Source organism: Primulina huaijiensis, chromosome 5 (assembly GCF_012295235.1).
Source record: "Primulina huaijiensis isolate GDHJ02 chromosome 5, ASM1229523v2, whole genome shotgun sequence".
In the NCBI taxonomy this organism is placed as follows: domain Eukaryota; kingdom Viridiplantae; phylum Streptophyta; class Magnoliopsida; order Lamiales; family Gesneriaceae; genus Primulina; species Primulina huaijiensis.
In genome coordinates, this window is record NC_133310.1 from 5,271,417 (window position 1) to 5,292,448 (window position 21,032).

The following is a 21,032-nucleotide window of genomic DNA, read 5'->3' on the forward strand; positions in this document are numbered from 1 at the left end:
GCTTAGTGTTTATATATACTTATGCACGTGTTGCGTGTTTAGTAGAATATTTTTTATAATTCATTTGGTTTATATTTAAATGGAGATTAAAATATAATTATAAGAAATAGAGATCAAAATGTAATTATATAATTAAACAAATAAATGGAAAAAAGAATGGAAAAAAAACTTAAATAAGAATTGAACCTAGAAAGTTTAGGTAACAAAAACTATATATGTTAAGCTACATGTGACTTGCATTAGATTTTTAATAATTTATAAATATATATAAGTATTAAAACAGATCATAACACCAAAAGTTAGTTATTCAGTGTTTCAAACTTAATATATATATATATATATATATATATATTGGGAAGCAAACAACTTTAATGAACTCTCGAGATAAAAGTGAGTGAGAGTTGACCGAAATTAGCATCTTGTCATATAACATATAAATATTATGTAAATATAATGGTAGATCAAAAAATTGTTTATATAAAAAATTAATATTCAAATTCAACTTTTATTTTTTTACGTAAACATTGAAAACAAAATGATATATAGAAAAAATAAAAATTTATAGAACCCAAAATAGATCTTGTTGAGAAGTTGAATTTAAAATATATTGCTAATATTACATTAATGTTCTTTATATTTTGTCTAACATAATGAAAAGTATTTAAATCCACTTATCTAAATTATAAAAGTGATTTTTCTGTGGGGTTAAGGTATTATTAAACGCAAAAAATTTTGTGAGACGGTTTCAAGAGATCGATTTGGATACAGATATTTATTTGTGTTATCTATGAAAAAAATATTCTTTGTTATGTTAAAAATATTATTTTTTATTGTAAATATAAACATGATTGTGTCGTCTCATAAATAAAGATTTGTGAAACTATCTCAAAAGATACCCACTCATTTAATAGTAAAGATAAACGTATTTCGAAATTTTTTTTAGTATTATTACAATTACTTGGGATGTGAACGAGATAAGACTATTTTGGCAAAAACTTGTATGAAACGATCTCACGGGTCGTATTTTGTGAGACGGATCTCTTATTTGGATCATCCATGAAAAATATTATTTTTTATGTTAAGAATATTACTTTTTATTGTGAATATCGGTAGGATTGACTCGTCTCACAGGTAAAGATTCGTAAGACCGTCTCACAAGACTTAATCAACTATTTTTTAGTAGCGTGAGAATAGAACCCACGTCTCTCCCTCATGGAGAAAAGGTTTATGCCTATTCTGACATTTTATAACAAAAATTATTTATCCACTAATTCAAATTAAACAAAACTGCTTTGAAATACCTTTAATTCTATGCCCAAATGATCAAATTCGTTAACATGTATCGAAACACTTGCCAATCGTACGAAACTTAATCCATCATACTTAATATAGTCAAAACACAACCGTTGATAACATCAGGCATCAGGTATTTATTAAACATCACGTGACTGAGATGAGATCATGAATAATTAAATGATAAATTGAAGGATAAAGCTAACATAATCACTCGCAACTTCCATTATCTTACAACATAAATGCAAGAGACGATACAAAAATATTGAATTTTGTAAGCAATCGATGCCTTAATATAGGATCACGTTAAGAGTATCCATACATAACATATGCAATAATTTTAGCTGGACAGCAAAAAAAAGTCGTCAATAGAACTTCCGCCAATGTGATATAAACCAATTGAGAAAACTGAAGAGAAGAACAGCAAATAATGTTCATCTTGTGTGACAAATCCACATCTTCAGCCTGTTCAAATGATTGAAAGGTTGTAAATTATTCTACAACTTCGGAGGTTCGATGAGTCCACCCACATATCAATTCTACCAGGCATAATGGTTTTGCGCGGTAAAATCTTTAAACGAAACAAAGCTGATACTCATTGTGGCTGCCATTCTTATCAAGTTTCATCAGGTTCAAGCTATGTATGAGTCTCAAAAACATCTCATATAAAGGATTTCGAATATTCGTCGACAGTAATCCCTGTGAAAATGAAGTGGGTTAATTACATATCAAGCTGTCCACATATGTGCTCCACCTTAAAATGCAGGATGAATTTACAATTCTGGTTTCGGTTTCAGATTCAATTCTTTTCTAATTTCTACAAGCCAAAAACGAACCGCCGAACATAAACATAATAGGGTCTAGCTGCTGGCATTTATAGCCCCACAGACCTGTATCCTTTCCAAGGTCGGATCACCAATAGCCCCACCATGAAATATTAAATTTAAAACAAGGAATTGACAAAAGTTTCTTACCATCACGGGAAATTGATATCACAGGGATAACCACTATCTTTTGTTGCTTGTGGAGCATAAATATCGAAGCATATACTCGTTTGAGGAACAGGTATCAGCGAGATCTTTATGCAACCGAATAACAGAATTTTGCAAGGTTCTAAGAGCAGGTCGCAGGTTTGTGAAATTCTGCTGAATTACGGTGCCATGGAATTTGCACAGTTCCTAAAAAAAGCCAAAAATACAGTCACCATTTGTTCTGCAATTCAAATTGCTGTTTCTTCATTTGCAACATACATATACGATTAATGGGAGCTTTTATATAACCTGGCACCATCTAAGAATGAACTCCAAATGTGGACAATTTTCCAGAAGATCTGCTAGTGCTTCCACTAATCTCTGCAAATATTTTACAGGGACTGATGAGGCGACATCTGATATATCTGTTGGGGCGACTGTGAGAATACACTTCTTTATTAGGGTATCTTCATTCATTCGCAGACTGAGAAATAATGCTCTTTTCGGCTGATCATCTTTCAGTGCATCATCAACTGCCTACTCAACAAGACAAGACAGGGATCGGAAAAGTCTGTTATGGGAGTATTTCAAAGGACTGACATGAATTGCAAAGGATTTTCAGTACAATATAAAGAAATGGGACTGGATTAGAGTGCAAATTAATCGGCTCATGAGCTTTTAATGCCACTGAGAATACTATCTGATTCATATAATAAGCCATCAAATTGAAACAGAAAACAAACATGTTCAAGTATAATTCGATGTTCAAACAACATTTCTTGATAGAGAGCTCGATGATTAAATTTTGAACAAATCATGATTTAATTCAAACTCTAAATCGATCTCAAATCGTCCATTTTTTCAAATCTTGAGATTGAGCTTGAATATGAAACTAACCTCAGGAGTGACATCCATGTCAAGATCCGTGGGGTCAAATATAAAGGTATCGTCCATAGAATACAGCAATACTCCTTCAGTTGTTGCTGCCGCCCAACTCCGGCCGGTTGGTGCAATTCTCAAGCATTTTGTTCGAATAACAGGCCTTCCACGATTTGGCATTGAACCAGGTAAATCATACGCCAATTTATCTCGTGATTGCTTTTCCACGCCTTCCTCCATGTCACTATCATCATCATCAATCAAATCCAGTGGACCTGCTTCGCTCATGTTTTTCGAATTTAAGAAATCAAGAACCCCATCTAGTGATAAATTGTGTGTGATTTGGAACCTCCGCAGCAGGACCTGATACATTTACAAGAATTAAATGTAATAATATATAGCATGTATATTACAGAGAAAGTGGTAACTCATGTCATTTTGTTACAAGAATAATTCAGCACATTCATGTTACTGAAAAACATAAAGAAAATTGCAGCGAGATAAACAATTATCCTACAAAAGCTCCTGTAAAGCACGTGGCTTGAATTCAAACTAACCTGGTCAGCTACATCGTACATACAAATGTATTTACTATTTCCCCCAGCCAATATGTAGCTACCATCAGAGGAATAACACAAAGTTGTGAAGCACTTTCCAGCAGTCGAGTTTGCAGCTGACCTCCGATCGGTCATAAGACGCCCACCAGCAATGTCCCTACGCCCTTCAATTGTGAACATTTCCAGGCCTTGTAAAGGATCCCAAAAATGAATTTGACCATCTAGCGTGCTACAAGCCATCTGTTTACCATCAGGACGGTAAACAACTGTTAGGACATCATGCGTATGATCAAACTTTTCAATTCCACCTTTTCCTTCGAAAATGTCCCACAGGCGGACGGTTTTATCCCACGAAGAGGAAGCCAAAATAGCCTGCAGGGTAACCAGGAAACTCTTAACGGGGACCAATTACCAACAATCCATCGATCTAAGCACCAAATAAAACACAGTCAAAGAACATTATCTATTCACAGCTGAAATTTAAGATAAATGATGAGTTCAATGAATTACGAGAGGATGAGAAGTGGTAAGTTAGAAAAATTGTTTCCCATAAAGAACTTTACCTGAGCAGGAGAAAACGTTAATCCATGAACAGGACCCTCATGGCCACTTAGAACATCCAGTAGTCGTGCATCCTTCATGGACCAAACAAATATCTACAAGTATTTGCCCAATACCATTTTATCAGTAAAATTATAAAGTCATATGTTTCATATCATTTAAAATATCAAGTCTAAAAATAGTAGTTATCAAGACCTCAAATGAATCCAGAGTTCCAGCACAGATGATGTCACCACTCTGATCTGATGTTAAAGAAACAAATTGCTTTGGTGTAGGGGTCACGAATATTTTAAAGTTGCGATAGCGGAACAAATCATATGCACGAACAGTCCCATCCAGAGATGCACTCAGGAGGCAATTCTTGCTAGCCATGAAATGCAGCGCTGTAACAGCATTCTTATGTTCAGAAAATGTGATGAAACAGAAGCCTGTTGAAACAGTCCACACCTGTACCAACAAGTTTTAAATTTCTCGTTTATGTTNCTTTGTCCTTAGGACAAGTTTGATCTTTATAAAAATAAATAGATACTAGGACACATTTGTACTCACAACAAAAATATATATGAATAATTAGAGTCAATTGGTTGTGTTGCTAACAAAATGAAAAATAGACGACATAGTGGAGCTCGAGCACAGAGGAACAAATGGAAAAAACTAATGTGGTCATAAATTGTGCGTTGAACTTGCCTTGATTTTGTTATCATCTGCTCCTGTAGCCAATAGCTGTGAATCTGATGAATAAGCAAGGCAATTGACATCGAAATAGTGCCCTTGTTGCTTCAGTATATAGCTCTCTGATTTCCACTCCCACACAAGCAGTTGACCAAGCTTGGCGCACCCGAATGTTAACCAGTTTCCCAGGCCGTTGAATGTAGCTGTAGTGATCTTCTCTCTTGAAATAGATAACAAGTGAATGCACACAAAATCGGGCATCTGATATAGAGCAAAGACCCCATTAGAAAGCCCTACAACAAGCATATCAAGCCCCCGATGATAATCGCACGATGTCAACTTCGCAGGAGCTTGCATTAAATAATCCTTTTTCATCAGTTCCCATTTTATTTTATGCAATAAAACCCCATTCCCTCCATCAAACTCATCTTTTCCATCAGATTCTTTCCTTTTCTTCAAAATTGTCTCGTTCCCACTTGCCAAATCCTGCTCATAAATCTGCTTTGGTGTTCCTGGAGAATCCAGTTCTGCTTCACTAAACCCCCATCTAAAAACCGCTCCATCCCGTGATAAACTATAAACACTAGCTACTCCATTCGTTTTCTTATCCACTCCAAAGAATACACCCACAATCACATCCCTATGACCCAACAACAAAAACGGCTTCTTAGAGTCACTCTTCTTCACCTTTCTCAAACAAAAAAGTCTCAAAGTCAAATCTTTGGACCCTACAATTACGTAATCCGAGTCAGGACTCCAATCCAGACACGTAATTCTATCATTACAATCGGCAAATGTTCGAATCAACTCAAATGGGAAAAATTCCTTCTTAAAACCAGGAGACCGCCATATCTGGAGTAGCTTCCCCGCAGACACAGCTATGAATCGCCCGTCAGGGCTGAATTTCACTACGGATATTCGGTGTTTGAAAGATATTCGGTGAAGGACGACCCGGCGTTGAACGTTTATAAAGAGGCAGCGGTTGTTCTCGTCAACAGTGAAGACGAACACACCATCCAATGAGGCGGCGATGTGGCGTAGGTTGGTGGAGGCCTGACATGGCAGGGTTATGGTCTCGGATTTTAAGAGGTCTGTGACGGAGATTCGGTTGCCGATCGGTGAGATGAGCAAGGTGTTGTTCACAACGACGACGTTTCCACCGCGGTAGGGAGCACCAATCAGGTTTTGGAATCTGTAATTCATGTCTAACTGATTCCACGAAACTGACCAGGGAGGGTTTATACTTCGCTTAAACCCTAATCAAGAAAGCGTGTCTTGTAATAAATGCGATCTTTACTCAATTCATATTCGAATAAAATTGAGTTTCCAAAGTTCAATTCAACTAAATTTGAATTCAAATGCAGTAGCTATTTTATCAAACATACGAAATGAATTTAATTTTTATTACACCATCAACTCCAACATTAAAAAATATTTGTCTCATCTCCAAAAGGGCGAAATATACGGTTAAGATTATAAGACTTTATAGAACAATGAAATTATAGAACAATGAAATTAATGAGTAGGTCTCTTGTAAGACGATATCACGAATCTTTATCTGTGAGACAGATCAATCCTACCGATATTCACAATAAAAAGTAATATTTTTTCATGGATGACTCAAATAAGATATTTGTCTCACAAAATACGACCCGTGAAACCGTCTCACACAAGTTTTTGTCAAAATTAATTGGAAACGAATGAAAAAATAGTTGTCGCCATTATTTTGTCTCATGTGGATAATTGGTTTGTTTTAATAAATACCAAACCATAAAAAAAAAATGGAAACAAGTTCAAAATGTTGCCTAAAACATTTGTGTAACCAACAGATTCAATCAAAGATAGCCGATTTTATTTAGTGATGACGGTCGTCTCCATGACCATCCGGAGGTCCGCCGGCCGGGGCCAACCACTTCCAACTGTCGATAAAGAAAGCTCAGTTAACCTTTGATAGAAATAATCAGAAAGATTTAAAGAAACAGATTATGTGGGCATTCGTGTGGCTTCCCTTTCTCTAACCAGAACCAAACAATGTCGTGTTCATTCTCTGTTGAATTTTGGAGTGGAGAACAAATGTTCAAAATAAAGTCTAAACTAAATGGACAAGAAAGTAAAATGGTTTCTGATGTGATCTCGTTGAAATGGGATGAGCCGGGTCGGGAGCTCCAACGGATCAAATCAACGATTTATAATGTTTGAGGAATTTGATTGAAGATAATGGCTTCAACAGCACCTGCAAACAAGAAAGGAACTCGTGAATGGGTGCCGGAGAAGTGTCCGGCGTAGCCACTCCGATGCTTAACTCAGCAGGTTGAAGATGAACACGAGCAATATTTGGGAGAAAATATGTATAATGCTTGAGAGTTCAAAGATTTCAAAATCTGTAAATGACATTACTACCTGCTATTTATAGTAGAAAATGAGGTACGTACCTTGATTCCAGTGCCACCTACTAAGTATGGCAAGTCAACTGCCCATATCATAGGTTCTGATGACTTCTAGGACACTCCAAGCACAAGTTGTTCTGACAGATTAGACGGCATGTATCAATCATACTCGAGTGTAGTTCAATTCTCGAGGTGGCTGGCTCGGGTGGTTGATTACCCGGGTGATGGCGTGAGAGATCGGGCTGACCGAGCTGTTCGGAGAATGCTCGAGAAATGTAGTGCTTGGGCTCTTGATGGTACCCGGGTCACCAATGACCCGGATCCTTATGGGGGTATCACCACCCATCCGTAAAATAGTCGGGCTAGAGCTTGACTCGCTGTCCCGATAAGTCCTATCTGTACTTTTGTTGGAACATCATTCGGAGTGTGAGAGTATCGGGGGCTTCAAACATCCCGCAGATGAAATGGAGGGTATCATTTATGACGCATGCGTTTAGCACTAACTTCCTGCCGAAAAATCGTTTCGTATTCCGAGAATCAAATAAGTCTGACACATCGATATGCGTACACGTCCCTTCACATACCTGTTACAATTTTCTAGACTCATTATGATCATCCGATTTGATCTGGATCAATGGTGGAGATTGGTTCCTTCCCCTTATATATAGTAATCCTTAATAGCAAATAATTATATGAGAAGTGTAATGGCAGGTCCAAGCAGTTCAAAGACTCTTGACATGTCTGAAGATTTCGGGGAATCTACCTTCGAGGCTCGAAAGGCTACAATAGAGGATGAAGTCTTTCATAAAATTCTTTGCTACTGGGAAGAGCTTCAGGGGCTGAAGCTTCTTTACGAAACGGGAGAAGCTACTACTCCCAGATTAGTAGCAAAAATGGCAAAATTTCGGGAATATTTGCACATATCCGAGTGGTCAGACATCTTTACTGATGGACATGTCTTCCAGCTAATGCTTCGGAAAGAGAGGAGAATTCTCCATCAGATTGCTGGTTCTGACAACTTCCTCAAGACTTCCACCGGAGTTCTAACTAGTTGGTTGAGGAAATGGGAGGCTGCTGTAGAAGAGGAATATTTTGATGTAATCCGTGCTAATGAATAATACAAGAAATATTTCTCCCAGTTTGTCTCGGTCATTTATTTTCCTGGTATCTTTAAATTTCACAAGTAGATGCATATATCAATAATTGAAAACTAACTGTCGTCATTCGAGAATTAATAACGGATAAACGATAAACCAAAATACCGAGACAATATACTATAGGATTAGAGTAAGGCGCCGGGTCCTTAAATTTCCCGGGCTCAGATATTCCATTTGGTTGGGGTTCCCGGGTAATTCGCGCGATGTGGCTATGATGCATGCTTTAGCATTTATATTATCGAAAAACCGTTCCATATTCTGAGAATCCGACAAGTTCAACACATTGATATTCGTGCATGTCCTTGCGTCTGCCCGGCTCAACTTCCAAAATTTATCCTAGGCGTTTGTGCATTTGTAGATCAACGGCTCTGATTAACTCCCTAATAAATGATAAGTCGTTTTGATTGGCTTGAAACCTTCCAACTTCTTCAATATTAAATGCCACTTGCCTATAAATAAGATGGTGGAAACGAAAGGTTGCAATCATTAGTTCAATATGTCGAGTTCAAGTGAGTCGAGTGTTTGCAGTAGTACAGTCACTTCCGGTGATACACACGTTCAAGCACCGGGCAGCATACACCCTTATCTGGAGGGTTTGAAGAGGACTATTGAAGACTATATTTGCGTAAAGGTCACGTCTACCTGGTATAAAATTCAAGATATCAGTAACATGCACCAAAACGGTCTGGCCCTCACTCGTGCACAAAGAGCAGTGGCGAGGAAATATAGGCGAGAGCTCGAGGTAGCTCGAGTTGCAGATCTGGCTACTGATCAAGTTCTGCTGCATGCAATGCTGTGGAAAGAAAGGCATCAGCTGCACAAGATTTCATCCACCGAGTCCTTCACCAACCTTCACACTCAAGAATTGACCGATTGGATAACTGAGTGGCAAAATGATGTAGCTTTGAGAATAGCAGATGTAAGACGGCATCGACAACTTCCTTAATAAAATTTATATTAATGTACTTTGTTTCTTTAATTTTCTGTGCCCAAACTCATATAAACCGAATAATATACGACTATCGAATAAAACTAAAATGCCGGGACCTAATGCTTCCTGGGCTTATCATAAATTGTCGGGGCCTAATATCGCCCAGGTTTAAAAAAAACATGCCGTGCTTTCGCATTACCCCGGACGACAAATAAGAAGTTCTCACACCACCCAGGCTTATAGATAAGATGCCGGGCTCTCACGCCACCCGGGCTTATAGTTAAGATGCCGGGCTTTCACGCCACCCGGGCTGTATTCTCCGGTAACTAATTATTATAATGACGCATGCTCTTCTGGAAAGCTGTCAGAATCTGTACGCATTCCGATCATATAAATGATTATGAAGCCTCGATTTATGCACTTGTCTTTTCACATATCCCGTCTAATCATCCCGCTCAATTTTCGAGGTTGATCTGGCTCGTTCAATCTATCTTAGATCAACGGTCGAGATCCGTTCCCCCCGCCTATATATATTAGGTCTCCTGTTTTCGATAAAACACTTACAAATTTAAAATCTCGGCGAAGCCCTTGCAAAATTTTTCCTCGAAGCTCCTCGGCAAAAAATACTCAACTCCGACAAACTCCTACCGTCTTTCCTCTCAAAAATTTATAAGTTCTCTCTTTCGAATTATGTCTGAATGTACCTCTTCGACTTTAGGAGCCAATGCGCAAGGCTCACCTAGTGACGAGTCCACCGCGCTGCGCTCTGATTTCTCTCCCTCTCCGCCTCGCCGCTCTATTACTCAGCCTCCTAAAAAACCCTCAGCTTACCAAACTAAACTAGTCTCTTCAAAACCCTCCTCTTCTAGCCATGCCCGAGCTCTTGCGAAGAGCAAGGGTAAGGGTAAAGTCCGGGCCTCGAGCCCTCTTTCTACCGAGACCCCAGGAGTTCCCTGGTTCTCCTCCATGAGTAGCACTCTGCGCCTGGGGGCAGAAGAGGAGCTCCGGGCTCTGGGCTCTATCCCTTCCATTTTTCCCATTCTGATCCCCGGTCCCTCTGATCGGGCAGATCACCCCCACCTGGCTATACTACCTTTTTCCGGGATCAAGTCAGAAATAGTCTCCGATTCCCCCTCCCTTCTTTCTATATCGAGGTCGCTAAGTTTTTTGACGTACCTATCAATCAACTCCATCCTAATTCTTTCAGGATTATGGCCTCGGCCTATGTCCTTTTCAAAATGAACAATCTTCTCATCACTCCCCTCATCCTTCATTATTACTTCACTTGCCGGTTTGAGGATAACGCCTTTTCCCTGACTGCCCGGTTTAATGCCCGGTTCCTTGATGACATCCCTTCTTCCCAGAAGGGATGGAAAGGAAGATATTTCTTCCTTCAACTTCCGACCCCTCTCTCTTGCCAAACCGATTTTCTCCCTTCTCTACCCCCACAATCTACCCTTCCCAGGGCCTATAAGTATGAAGAACCATTCTTCATAAGCCAGCAACTGGTAGAGGGTAAAAAATACTCCTCCTCTACCCTTATCTCTACTGATAACCTGATAGCATACGGGTTGAGCGCCCGGGCCGAGGACCCTATGGACCGGGTAATTGATGAAGCTGCAGGCTCGGGTTCTCAACCCGGTAATTCCTTTTTCTTCCCTGTTCTCATCTTTTATTCTTTTGTTTATACTTGTTTAATTTTTCATAACCATGTCCCTCTTTATACAGATACTTCCAAGATGCACGCGGCCTTTGCCAGGAAGCGAGCAGCTGAGAAGGCTGCTCAAGAGAAGAAGATGGCAGCTCGTCGAGCAGCTGCTAAGGAGGAGAAGAGGCGAGCTGATGAGGAGGCAGCTCTGAGAGCTGAAGCGGCCCGGGCTAACACTTCCCGGGATCAGGAAGAGATCGGGGCTAGGGATGCGACCGAGCTCTCAGAAGATGCTGAAGACCTCATCCCTCTTAGGCAGAGGAAAAGAAAAGCTCTCACAGTCCCCGAGCAGATTATTCTGGAGGATTTCCCCGAGGGTGGCCAGGGCACTTCTCGGTCTGCTCAATCAACTTCCCTTCGCCAACAACCCTCCAATGAACCCGGTCAAGAGCTCCCTCAAGCTGATCAGCCTACTCGGGCTAATATATTTTTTGAGGGAGCTACTACTACTGGTGTTATGCGTCTCAAGCAGATACTCAACCCTGCTGAGGCGGCATTTTTGAGGAGCAATCCCGCCAGCGTTAGATTCCTTGAGGGATCAAACCGACTTTTAGCTGTAAGTTATATCCTTATTTCTTTTTTCTTCTTTTGTTGTTCCTTTGTTGTTATTTGCTGTTTTTTTTTTTCTTTTACAGGCTGCTCATATGATCATCTCGACCTTTGAGGAGGTAGCTGCAGTGACCACGAAAAAAGGGCAGCAAGCCCGAGCGGCTCTGGAAATCCACGACCAACTTCAAGGAGAGATTGCCCGGGTTCGGAAGCTTCATGAGGAGAGAGCCGCTGGACTCCAAGCTTCTTTGGAAGCGGCCAACCAACAATTGGCCTCATCTCAGCTTGCCCGATATGAAGGCATAGCCCGGGAGGAGGCCCTTGAAAGGCGGATTGCATTCTTGGAGTCCCGAGTTGGCTATCTCGAGGATGAAGCCAGCACGCAGCAGCATCGGGCTGTTGCGGCCGAGGATAAGTTAAGGCTCCTCCAACTGACTCAAGATGAATGGCGGACTGTCTTCCTTCAATCCTCAGAATTCCAAGCGGCTGTTGAAGACAGATCTTACAAATACTTTATAGTCGGCTTCAACAAATGTCAAGAGCAGTTTGAAGAAGAGGGCCTTATCCCGACAGGCAAGGAGGGCTTCCCGGACATAGATAAAGCCATCGATTCCCTTCCCAAGGACGACGCTGCCGACAAGGAAGTTGAACAGACTCCTGAAGAACCCAAAGAGCCCGGAGAGCAATCCTCTCCAGTATTTTTAGAATAGGATTGTAGTCCCTTTTAATTTCCTCTTGTAATTTTCAGCCTTCGGGCTTTCATAAATAATATTACAACTTTCTTTATATATAATCTGGTCAGCAATCCATGTACCTTTAATATATGCAAGAATTACAGATCTTTTTAAGTTTAAGACACATGCTTCAATAACCAAGAAATATGAACCTTGGACCGGGGAGCGTGTCCCGAGATGTAAGAATGTCGAGGTGTGGAACCCCGAGCCAGTTTTGAGAACAGTGCCCTGGGCTTTTTAGAACCAAAGTACGGAGCCTCTGGCCGGGGAACATGTCCCGGGACTTGGGAATGGTCGAGGTGTGGTTCTCGAACATGTCCCGGGACTTGGGAATGGTCGAGGTATGGTTCCCCGAGCCAGGGTGTAGTGCCCTGGGCTTTTAGACTGGTTCTTCCCGAGTCTGAGATTCGTTAAATAACATAATACTTTTCTCTGAGAAAAACAGATCTTTCATTATATTTTCAACCAATCAATTACATCTGTTAAGCATAGTACTGCTTCAAATTAAATACATTCCAAGGCCTTTTTAGAGAGCGTCCTTGCGTGTCTTCTAAATAAAAAGATCCCGAGCTAACCCTCTGGGTAATTTCATAAGGTCCTTCCCACCGAGCTTCTAGTTTCTCAACATCCCCGGCATGATTAACTTTTTTCATGACTAAATCCCCTATTTGAAAATTTCGAACTCGGACCCTTTTATTGTATGATTTCATGACCCGACCTCGATATGCTTCCATTCGAATTATTGCTCGATCTCTTCTCTCTTCTACCAAATCCAATTCCATGGCCCGACTTTGATCATTGCTGTCTGGGTAAGATTCTACCCGGGGAGAAGTTTTCCCAATTTCAACAGGAAGGATAGCTTCAGAACCATATACCAAACTGAAGGGAGTTTCTTGAGTAGGTGCTCGGGGAGTAGTTCTGTACGCCCAGAGAACACTGGGTAATTCTTCCACCCAGTCTTTTCCCTTGCCTTGTAGCCTGGTTTTTAATGCATGTACAATAATTCTGTTAATAACTTCTGTTTGACCATTAGCTTGAGGGTAGGCAACAGAAGTAAAAGACTGAGTGATTTTCATTTCATGACACCAAGATGTAATTCCTTTGCCCTGAAATTGTCTGCCATTATCTGAGATTAGTCTTCTGGGCACTCCAAATCGGCACACAATGTTCTTCCACAAAAATTTCAATACTTCCTGTTCAGTGATTTTAGCCAATGGCTCGGCTTCTACCCATTTGGAAAAGTAATCCACAGCCACCAGCAAGAACTTCTTTTGAGCCCGGGCAGTTGGGAAAGGTCCCACAATATCCATGCCCCATTGATCAAAGGGGCAAGGTGCCCAGATAGGCTTCATAGGAGTGGCCGGGCTGTGCTGAAAGTTTGAATGATGTTGACATCTTTCACAAGCCTAGACCACTCGAGCAGAATCTTGGCTAAGAGTTGGCCACCAGAACCCGGCGAGCATCGTCTTCCGGGTCAAAGCTGTTCCTCCGAGATGCTCAGCACAACACCCTTCATGAATTTCCCGAAGGACGTAATCCACCTCTCCCCCAGATAAGCATTTTAATAAAGGTCACTGGAATGATCTTCTGTACAAGACATTATTTAAGAGAACAAACCTGGGAGCTTGTCTCTTGATTTTCTGAGCCTGGATTTTGTCTTCGGGTAGTTCTCCTGCAGTAATGAATTTGATCAAGGATGTCATCCAGGAGTCCTCTGGTGCTGGTAATGCCTCTTCATCTGTAGAGAGGATTAAACGAGAAACATGTAACACTTCCCGGGTGCTGACCTCAGATAAAGAAGCAGCCATTTTTGCCAGAGCATCCGCCTCTCCATTCTCCTCCCGGGGTATTTGTTCAATACCCCAATCCACAAAGGTCTTTGCTTGGGTTTTTATGAGCTGTAAGTATTTTAGCATCCTGTCATCCTTGGCCTCATAAACACCCTTTATCTGTTGAGTGATCAGTTGCGAATCGGAATAGAGAATAACCCGGGAAACCCCGATCTCCTGTGCTGCTCGGATACCAGCGAGGACGGCTTCATACTCGGCCTCGTTATTAGTTACTCGGGAATCAATTCTCACTGCTAATTTAATCCTCTCTTCTGTGGGGGATACTATCACAACACCTACTCCACACCCCGCAAGGCTAGATGCCTCATCCACGAACACTCTACATACTTCTTCTTCATCGGGCTTGGCCATCTCGGATAAAAAATCTGACAAAGCTTGTGCTTTGATGGCCACCCGGGGTTTGTACTCAATATCATACTCCCCTAACTCCACCGCCCACTTAATCATACGCCCGGCCACCTCTGAGTGAGTCATAATTCTCCCCAAAGGGCTATTAGTGAGTGCTACGATATGATGAGACAAGAAGAATGGTCGCAGCTTCCGGGCGGTCACGACCAAGGCCAGGGCAATCTTTTCTACTTCGCTGTATCGGAGCTCGGGGCCTCTCAGAGCGTGGCTGATATAATACACAGGCTTTTGGTCAGAAACCTTCTTCTTTTATTAGCACTGAACTGACAGCATACTCTGTAGTGGAGAGGTAAACAAACAATTTTTCCCCGGGCTCAGGCTTTACCAACATCGGGAGTTCATCAAGATGAATCTTCAAATCCTGGAAGGCCTGTTCACATTTATCATCCCATCCAAATTGCTGAGCCTTCCTCAAGACTTGAAAGAAAGGATAACTCCTGTGTGCTGATCGGGAAATAAATCGAGAGAGGGAAGCAATCCTCCCGGTCAGCTTTTGTACCTCTTTGACAGATCGAGGAGATGGCATGCACAGCACGGATTTGACTTTCTCCTGATTCACCTCAATCCCCCGATCTGTCACTATGAATCCCAAGAATTTGCCACTCTTTACGCCAAAAATGCACTTGGCTGGGTTAAGCTTGATTCCGTAATGTACGAGAATGGCAAAGGTTTCTTCTAGATCATCAATAAAGCTGGCAACCTCCCGGGTCTTGCCCAGGATATCATCCACATAGACTTCCACGTTTCGTCCCAGTTGCTTCTCGAAGACTTTGTTCATCAGACGCTGGTAAGTAGCTCCTGCATTCTTTAACCCGAAAGGCATTACAATATAACAAAATGTACCTCCCGAGGTGATGAAGCTGGCTTTATCCTGATCACTCTTGGCCAGGGGGATTTGATGATACCCCTGGTATGCGTCCATGAAACTCAGCAATTCGAAGCCCGAGGTGGAATCCACCAATTGATCAATACGGGGCAGAGGGTAATGATCCTTGGGACAAGCCTTATTGAGATCGCGGAAGTCTACACACATGCGCCACTTCCCGGTAGATTTAGGTACTAATACCACATTCGAGAGCCATGTAGGGAATTGAATTTCTCGAACGTGACCGGCTTTCAGAAGCTCTTTTACTTGCTCATCAATAATTCTATCTTTTTCAGGACCAAAATGTCGCTTCTTTTGCTTTATCGGGTGAGATCCAGGGAGGATATTCAGTTGATGCTCCGATATCAGGGGAGAGATCCCCGTCAACTCCTGTTGGGACCAGGCAAACACATGAATATTAGCTTTTAAACAGTCAATCAGACTAACTCGGGTGGATGCACTGAGGTCCCGAGCCACTCGGATTTGCTGGCCTGGTCCGAATTCTACCATTTCCTGCTCCTCCTCTGCGACAAAATGCACCTCTCCTTTCTCCACCACTCTTCCTCCTACTTCATCCATTCTAGCTCTCTTCCCTTCCCTCTTGGATTTGCTCTGGTCCGCCCGGACTGCTTCCACATAGCATTTTCGGGAAGAAGGCTGATCTCCCCGGACTTCTCCTACCCGGGCTCCCACAGGAAACTTTATCTTTTGGTGGTAGGTAGATGCCACAGCCCTTAGCTCATTCATGGCCGGCCTCCCTAATATGATGTTATAAGATGATGGGGAGTCCACCACGGTGAAAGAGGTCATCACCGTTTTCTTGAGATCCTGGGACCCAGGGTTAGTAGTAAGATAATCTCCCCTTCCGGGTAAACCACAAGGCCAGCAAAGCCAAAGAGGGCAGTTTCCACGGCTTCCAAATGATAACCCTGCAAGTCCATCTGCACAAAGGCATCTTTAAAAATTACATTTACAGAACTGTCCGAGTCAACAAAGACTCTCAGAATGTCATAATTTGCCACCCGGGCTTGGATAACCAGGGCATCATTGTGGGGTAGATTCACCCCCTTCAAATCCTCTGGGCCAAAACTGATGACCGCTTCACTCCTCCTCATTCCCTCTACCTCCATACACTCCCTCCTACTCCTCGACTTCCTTGCTCGGTTGGAGTCTCCATCAGTAGAACCTCCTGATATCATTTTTATCAATCTTGTAGCAGGGGGTGAATTCTTTTTTGTCTCAAGCTCGGGCTCTCTTCTCCTCCCGGGCTCTCCTCTCGGTATATTCCTCATACCTCCTCCCCGAGCGTTGGACCCTGGCTGTGGAGATGTCCATGGCAATCTCGGCCTCTTATTGGCTTGACTTTGCTCTGGGGCGGAAGGGGACGAATAGTTTTCCTTCAATGTTTGCAATCCTCGGTGTTGTGATAGCACACCTTATGGAGAGTACAAAATCCTCTTTTCTCAGGCCGGAATAATTGATGGTCCGGGGTCAGATCTCTACTGCATTCCTGGACCTCTCTGTCCCGGGCAATTTTAAGAGGCACGTGGTGAGAGAAGTGTCCTGGATTATTCCTTCTCTGTCCTTTCTCCTCGGGCCTAGCCACCCGGTCTCCTCTTTCTTTCCTTACGGCTTCCCTCTTCTGCTTCTGGGCTTCCTCCATGTTGATGTATTTTTCTGCCCGGGATAATAAGTCCTCGAATCTCCGGGCACTTTTTTGGTCAACGACTTGAAAAATTCACCCTCCCTCAAGCCTTGTGTGAATACCGTAGTTTTTGTTTCAGTGGCGCAGGTAGGTACATCCAAAGCCACTCTATTAAATCTTTTGATATAAGCCCTCAAACTTTCATCCGGGCCTTGCTTTTTTTCGAAAAGACTAAAAGCAGTCTTCTTGTATTTCTTGCTACTACTGAAGTGGTGTAGGAACACCTTCTGGAAGTCTTTAAATGAATTAATACTCTGAGGGGCCAGTCCCTCAAACCACCTTTGAGCTGAGTCCACCAAAGTGGTGAGGAATACCTTACACTTGATTCGATCTGTGTAGCAGTGTAACATGGCCATGTTTTCAAACCTGGCTATGTGCTCCTCAGGATCCGCATTGCCATCGTAATCTTTTACTTTGGCGGATTTGAAGTTCCCGGGAAGAGGTTCTCGAACAATGATATCAGCAAACGGGCAACCCTTAGTAATCACCCGAGAAATACTACGGCTCTCCAACTGCCCTTCTAGAACTTTCATTTTCTGTCTTAGTTCCAATAGCTCCTCAGCCACGGTAGGCGATTTGGATCCAGCACTAGACTCCTCATCCTCTCCTCTCACTTCCTCCTCACTCAACTCTTGCTCTTGCTCCTGCTCATTGATTTGCCCCTCTCCGGGTGGTGTAACTTGATGAGAAGTTTCTCTCCTGGTCACAGCCTTCTCCACCGCTTTGGATATTATTCTAGCCAACTCCTCCGGGGTCATGGTAATAAGATTGGGTCCTGTGGGAGGAACTCCATCACTTTGCCCCGAAGTACGCGCGTTATCCCCATGAGCCCGGGAATTTTCTTGGTTAGTTCTTCGAGTATGAGCCATATCAACGCCTTAGTCTCAATTTCCCACAGACGGCGCCAATGATGTGATCTCGCTGAAATGGGATGAGCCGGGTCGGGAGCTCCAACGGATCAAATCAACGATTTATAATGTTTGGGGAAATTGAAGATAATGGCTTCAACAGCACCTGCAAACAAGAAAAAAAACTCGTGAATGGGCGCCGGAAAAGTGTCCGGCGTAGCCACTCCGATGCTTAAGTCAGCAGGTTGAAGATGAACACGAGCAATATTTGGGAGAAAATATGTATAATGCTTGAGAGTTCAAAGATTTCAGAATCTGTAAATGACATTAATACCTGCTATTTATAGTAGAAAATGAGGTAGGTACCTTGATTCCAGTGCCACCTACTAAGTATGGCAAGTCAACTGCCCATACCATAGCTTCTGATGACTTTTAGGACACTCCAAGCACAAGTTATTCTGACATATTAGACGGCCTGTATCAATCATACTCGAGTGTAGTTCAATTCTCGAGGTGGCTGGCTCGGGTGGTTGATTACCCGGGTGATGGCGTGAGAGATCGGGCTGACCGGGCTGTTCGGAGAATGCTCGAGAAATGTAGTGCTTGGGCTCTTGATGGTACCCGGGTCACCAATGACCCGGATCCTTATGGGGGTATCAGTTTCACATGCATATGACAACAGATAAAAACTTACCGCCTTCAACTCCAGGGCATCCCACAATTCTTTTTTCATAATAAGACTTGACCACAGCAGGTTCTTAATTCCTGCAGGAAAATAATGACAAATTGCTATCGGAAGATGTTGATGCAGATGTAGAGACCGTCATTACATGCAAAATTTAACTGTATAACATCTCCTATTGGGAAAAAAAAGAGTAGATATAGTTGATTGAACTGCAACAACAGTCAAGTCATTTCATACGTAAACTTTTAATTGATTCATATGATGAAAAACACTTCTGCCCCTAGTTCCTTTCTTTCATTTAATGATATAACAAGAGGTCCCCTCTGCTTTGATACTCGATTATTGAGCATTGATTCATGTTCCCCTAACTCAAGTTCCTCTTTCATTTATTCCAGATTTAAAAACCGTGGCTATTACATTAATCATGATTCATACAGAAAATATTCATTGAAATCATTGTGAATGGCTCAACATTCAGAAAGGACAAACTCACAATAGTAATGACTCAAAATCTGAAGGCTTGGCCATGACTTACTTGAGACTTAGCAAAGAAACGTACTATCTTTCAGTCTCTCTGTCTCCCTATTGCTCTCTGCTTGGTATCAATGGGGAGGATGAGATGTCTTTGCAGTAAGAACCAATAGATTAATAATTTACAGGAAGGTACATCATGCTCATAGAGATATCTTATATAGGATGAACAGTATTCACGGCAAGATCTACGAGATCGAAAAGTACATAATGAACATCATGCTCAAACAGACACCTGGTATGGCTTTTAAGTGGCAGCTCGTTTACATTAGACTGCCAGTAACTTAAGTTACGTAAACATAGCTTCTTAATATGGATCTCAAGAGTACTCCTAAGCCAAGTACATGAGAGAAACAAAAACGAACATAACAGGCACGTAAAAGCCTTTGTACTCGTTTTCATTGTGCTATGATGCCTAGCAGTGCAGAAGCAGCTAAAACACTCTGGGCCACGCCGCACTTGTATGGTCAGCGTGATATATTTAATCAAACATACAAGCTACGAGAAATTCATGGAGACAGATGAAAACTCTGGAATGTTAAATTAAATACAAATCCTTAGGAATTTCATCACATGAAGGGACGACCATGTTTCAATCACAAAACTAACAAATAATGCACTCCATCTGTTATCAAAATGGAGTAAAGGGTGTGGTGTCAAAAAGAATACTTGTACAGCATATTATATATTCTTTACCATTGTAATTATTATCCCTACCCCATGTTGGTCCCACGTGCGGTAATTTGAGATAATAAAACCCGAAAATAAAGAATAAACTGGACACCGAGATTTACGTGGAAAACCCCTAAAAATTATTAGGGTAAAAACCACGGGTAAGATGAAAAGAATTCCACTATAATATTTTGTGGTGTACAACTCACTCACTGTGTTTTCAAAGAGAACACACACTCTCTTAATACAGGAGAACAAACACCTCACAAATATTATAAAATATTATAAGATGAGAGAAAACTCGAAGAAGGGATGATTTCAAAATGAAAGGGGGAGCTCTATTTATAGAGCCCCTTGACCGTGTGAATACGCGTTAAAAACGCGTATTCAAACTTTCGTCTTCCATACGAAATAATCAGTCAAATATGCCAACCCACTTGTCTGCTGCATTTATTGATTTTTCTTTGCCGACATTTCTCCCACTTGGAGATTTAATTGAGAATCAAATACATCTCCACACATCCTTTCAATCTTGTCATTCCCTGCTGCTTACGTTTCTGCTAGACCACTTGAGGATCTACACCACTCAAATTTATCAGTGTTCACTGACTTTGTCAAAAAATCAGCTATGTTATCCTTTGTATGGATCTTCTGCATATCCACGCTTCCTTCTTCTACTACTTCCCGCACAAAGTGAAATTGAACTCCAATGTGTTTCGTCCTGGAATGAAAGGCTGGATTCCTTGCGATGTGCAAGGCACTCTGACTGTCACAAAACAAAGGAACATTCTCTTGTTTGTGTCCGATCTCCTCCAATAACCTTTTAATCCATATTGCCTCCTTGCAAGCTTGAGTAGCTGCCATATATTCTGCCTCCGTTGTAGATAACGCCACAACTGTCTGCAGTTTTGAAACCCAGCTTACTGCTCCCCCTGCAAGTGTAAACACATAACCAGTAGTAGATTTCCTCTTATCAGGATCACCTGCATAATCTGAATCGACATAGCCCCTGAGTGTAAAATCCGATCCTCCATAACATAATGCAGCATTCGAGGTACCCTTAATGTAT

At 41.8% G+C, this 21,032-nt stretch overlaps 1 protein-coding gene and 1 long non-coding RNA gene across 5 annotated transcripts in view; both read right to left on the reverse strand.

The window, feature by feature from the left end:
- Positions 1-1,490: 1,490 nt before the first annotated feature.
- On the reverse strand, positions 1,491-6,206 carry LOC140976520 (periodic tryptophan protein 2-like). 2 transcript variants are annotated; one of them, XM_073440741.1, is made up of 8 exons: positions 4,949-6,206; positions 4,457-4,708; positions 4,264-4,356; positions 3,701-4,072; positions 3,162-3,506; positions 2,574-2,801; positions 2,268-2,471; positions 1,491-2,047 (listed from the first exon to the last, which is right to left on the reverse strand). In XM_073440741.1, exons 1-7 carry the CDS (start codon positions 6,134-6,136, stop codon positions 2,301-2,303), a joined length of 2,649 nt encoding a protein of 882 aa, XP_073296842.1. In that variant the 5' UTR covers positions 6,137-6,206; the 3' UTR covers positions 1,491-2,047; positions 2,268-2,300. The 2 variants fall into 2 exon arrangements, with proteins under 2 accessions (XP_073296842.1, XP_073296841.1); XM_073440740.1 differs by having other exon boundaries at positions 1,491-1,992; positions 4,949-6,205.
- A 715-nt stretch (positions 6,207-6,921) lies between these two features.
- The window catches only part of LOC140977880 (uncharacterized), an 18,352-nt gene continuing 4,241 nt past the window's right edge, over positions 6,922-21,032 (reverse strand). Inside the window, exons 3-5 of one of the 3 annotated variants that reach the window (XR_012175459.1) lie at positions 19,292-19,383; positions 18,770-18,832; positions 6,922-6,980 (exon numbers count right to left, since the gene is read on the reverse strand). This is a non-coding gene — a long non-coding RNA (uncharacterized lncRNA). Of the gene's footprint in view, positions 6,981-18,734; positions 18,833-19,291; positions 19,384-21,032 lie in introns of those variants that run through there. The other 2 variants (XR_012175457.1, XR_012175458.1) reach the window with 2 other exon arrangements.

Coding starts and splice junctions, on each gene's coding strand:
- LOC140976520 (XM_073440741.1), bottom strand. CDS start 6,136: ATGAATTACAGATTCCAAAACCTGATTGGTGCTCCCTACCGCGGTGGA. Junction 3,507..3,700: donor TGTACGATGTAGCTGACCAG/GTTAGTTTGAAT, acceptor TAAATGTATCAG/GTCCTGCTGCGGAGGTTCCA. Junction 2,802..3,161: donor ACATGGATGTCACTCCTGAG/GTTAGTTTCATA, acceptor CTTGTTGAGTAG/GCAGTTGATGATGCACTGAA.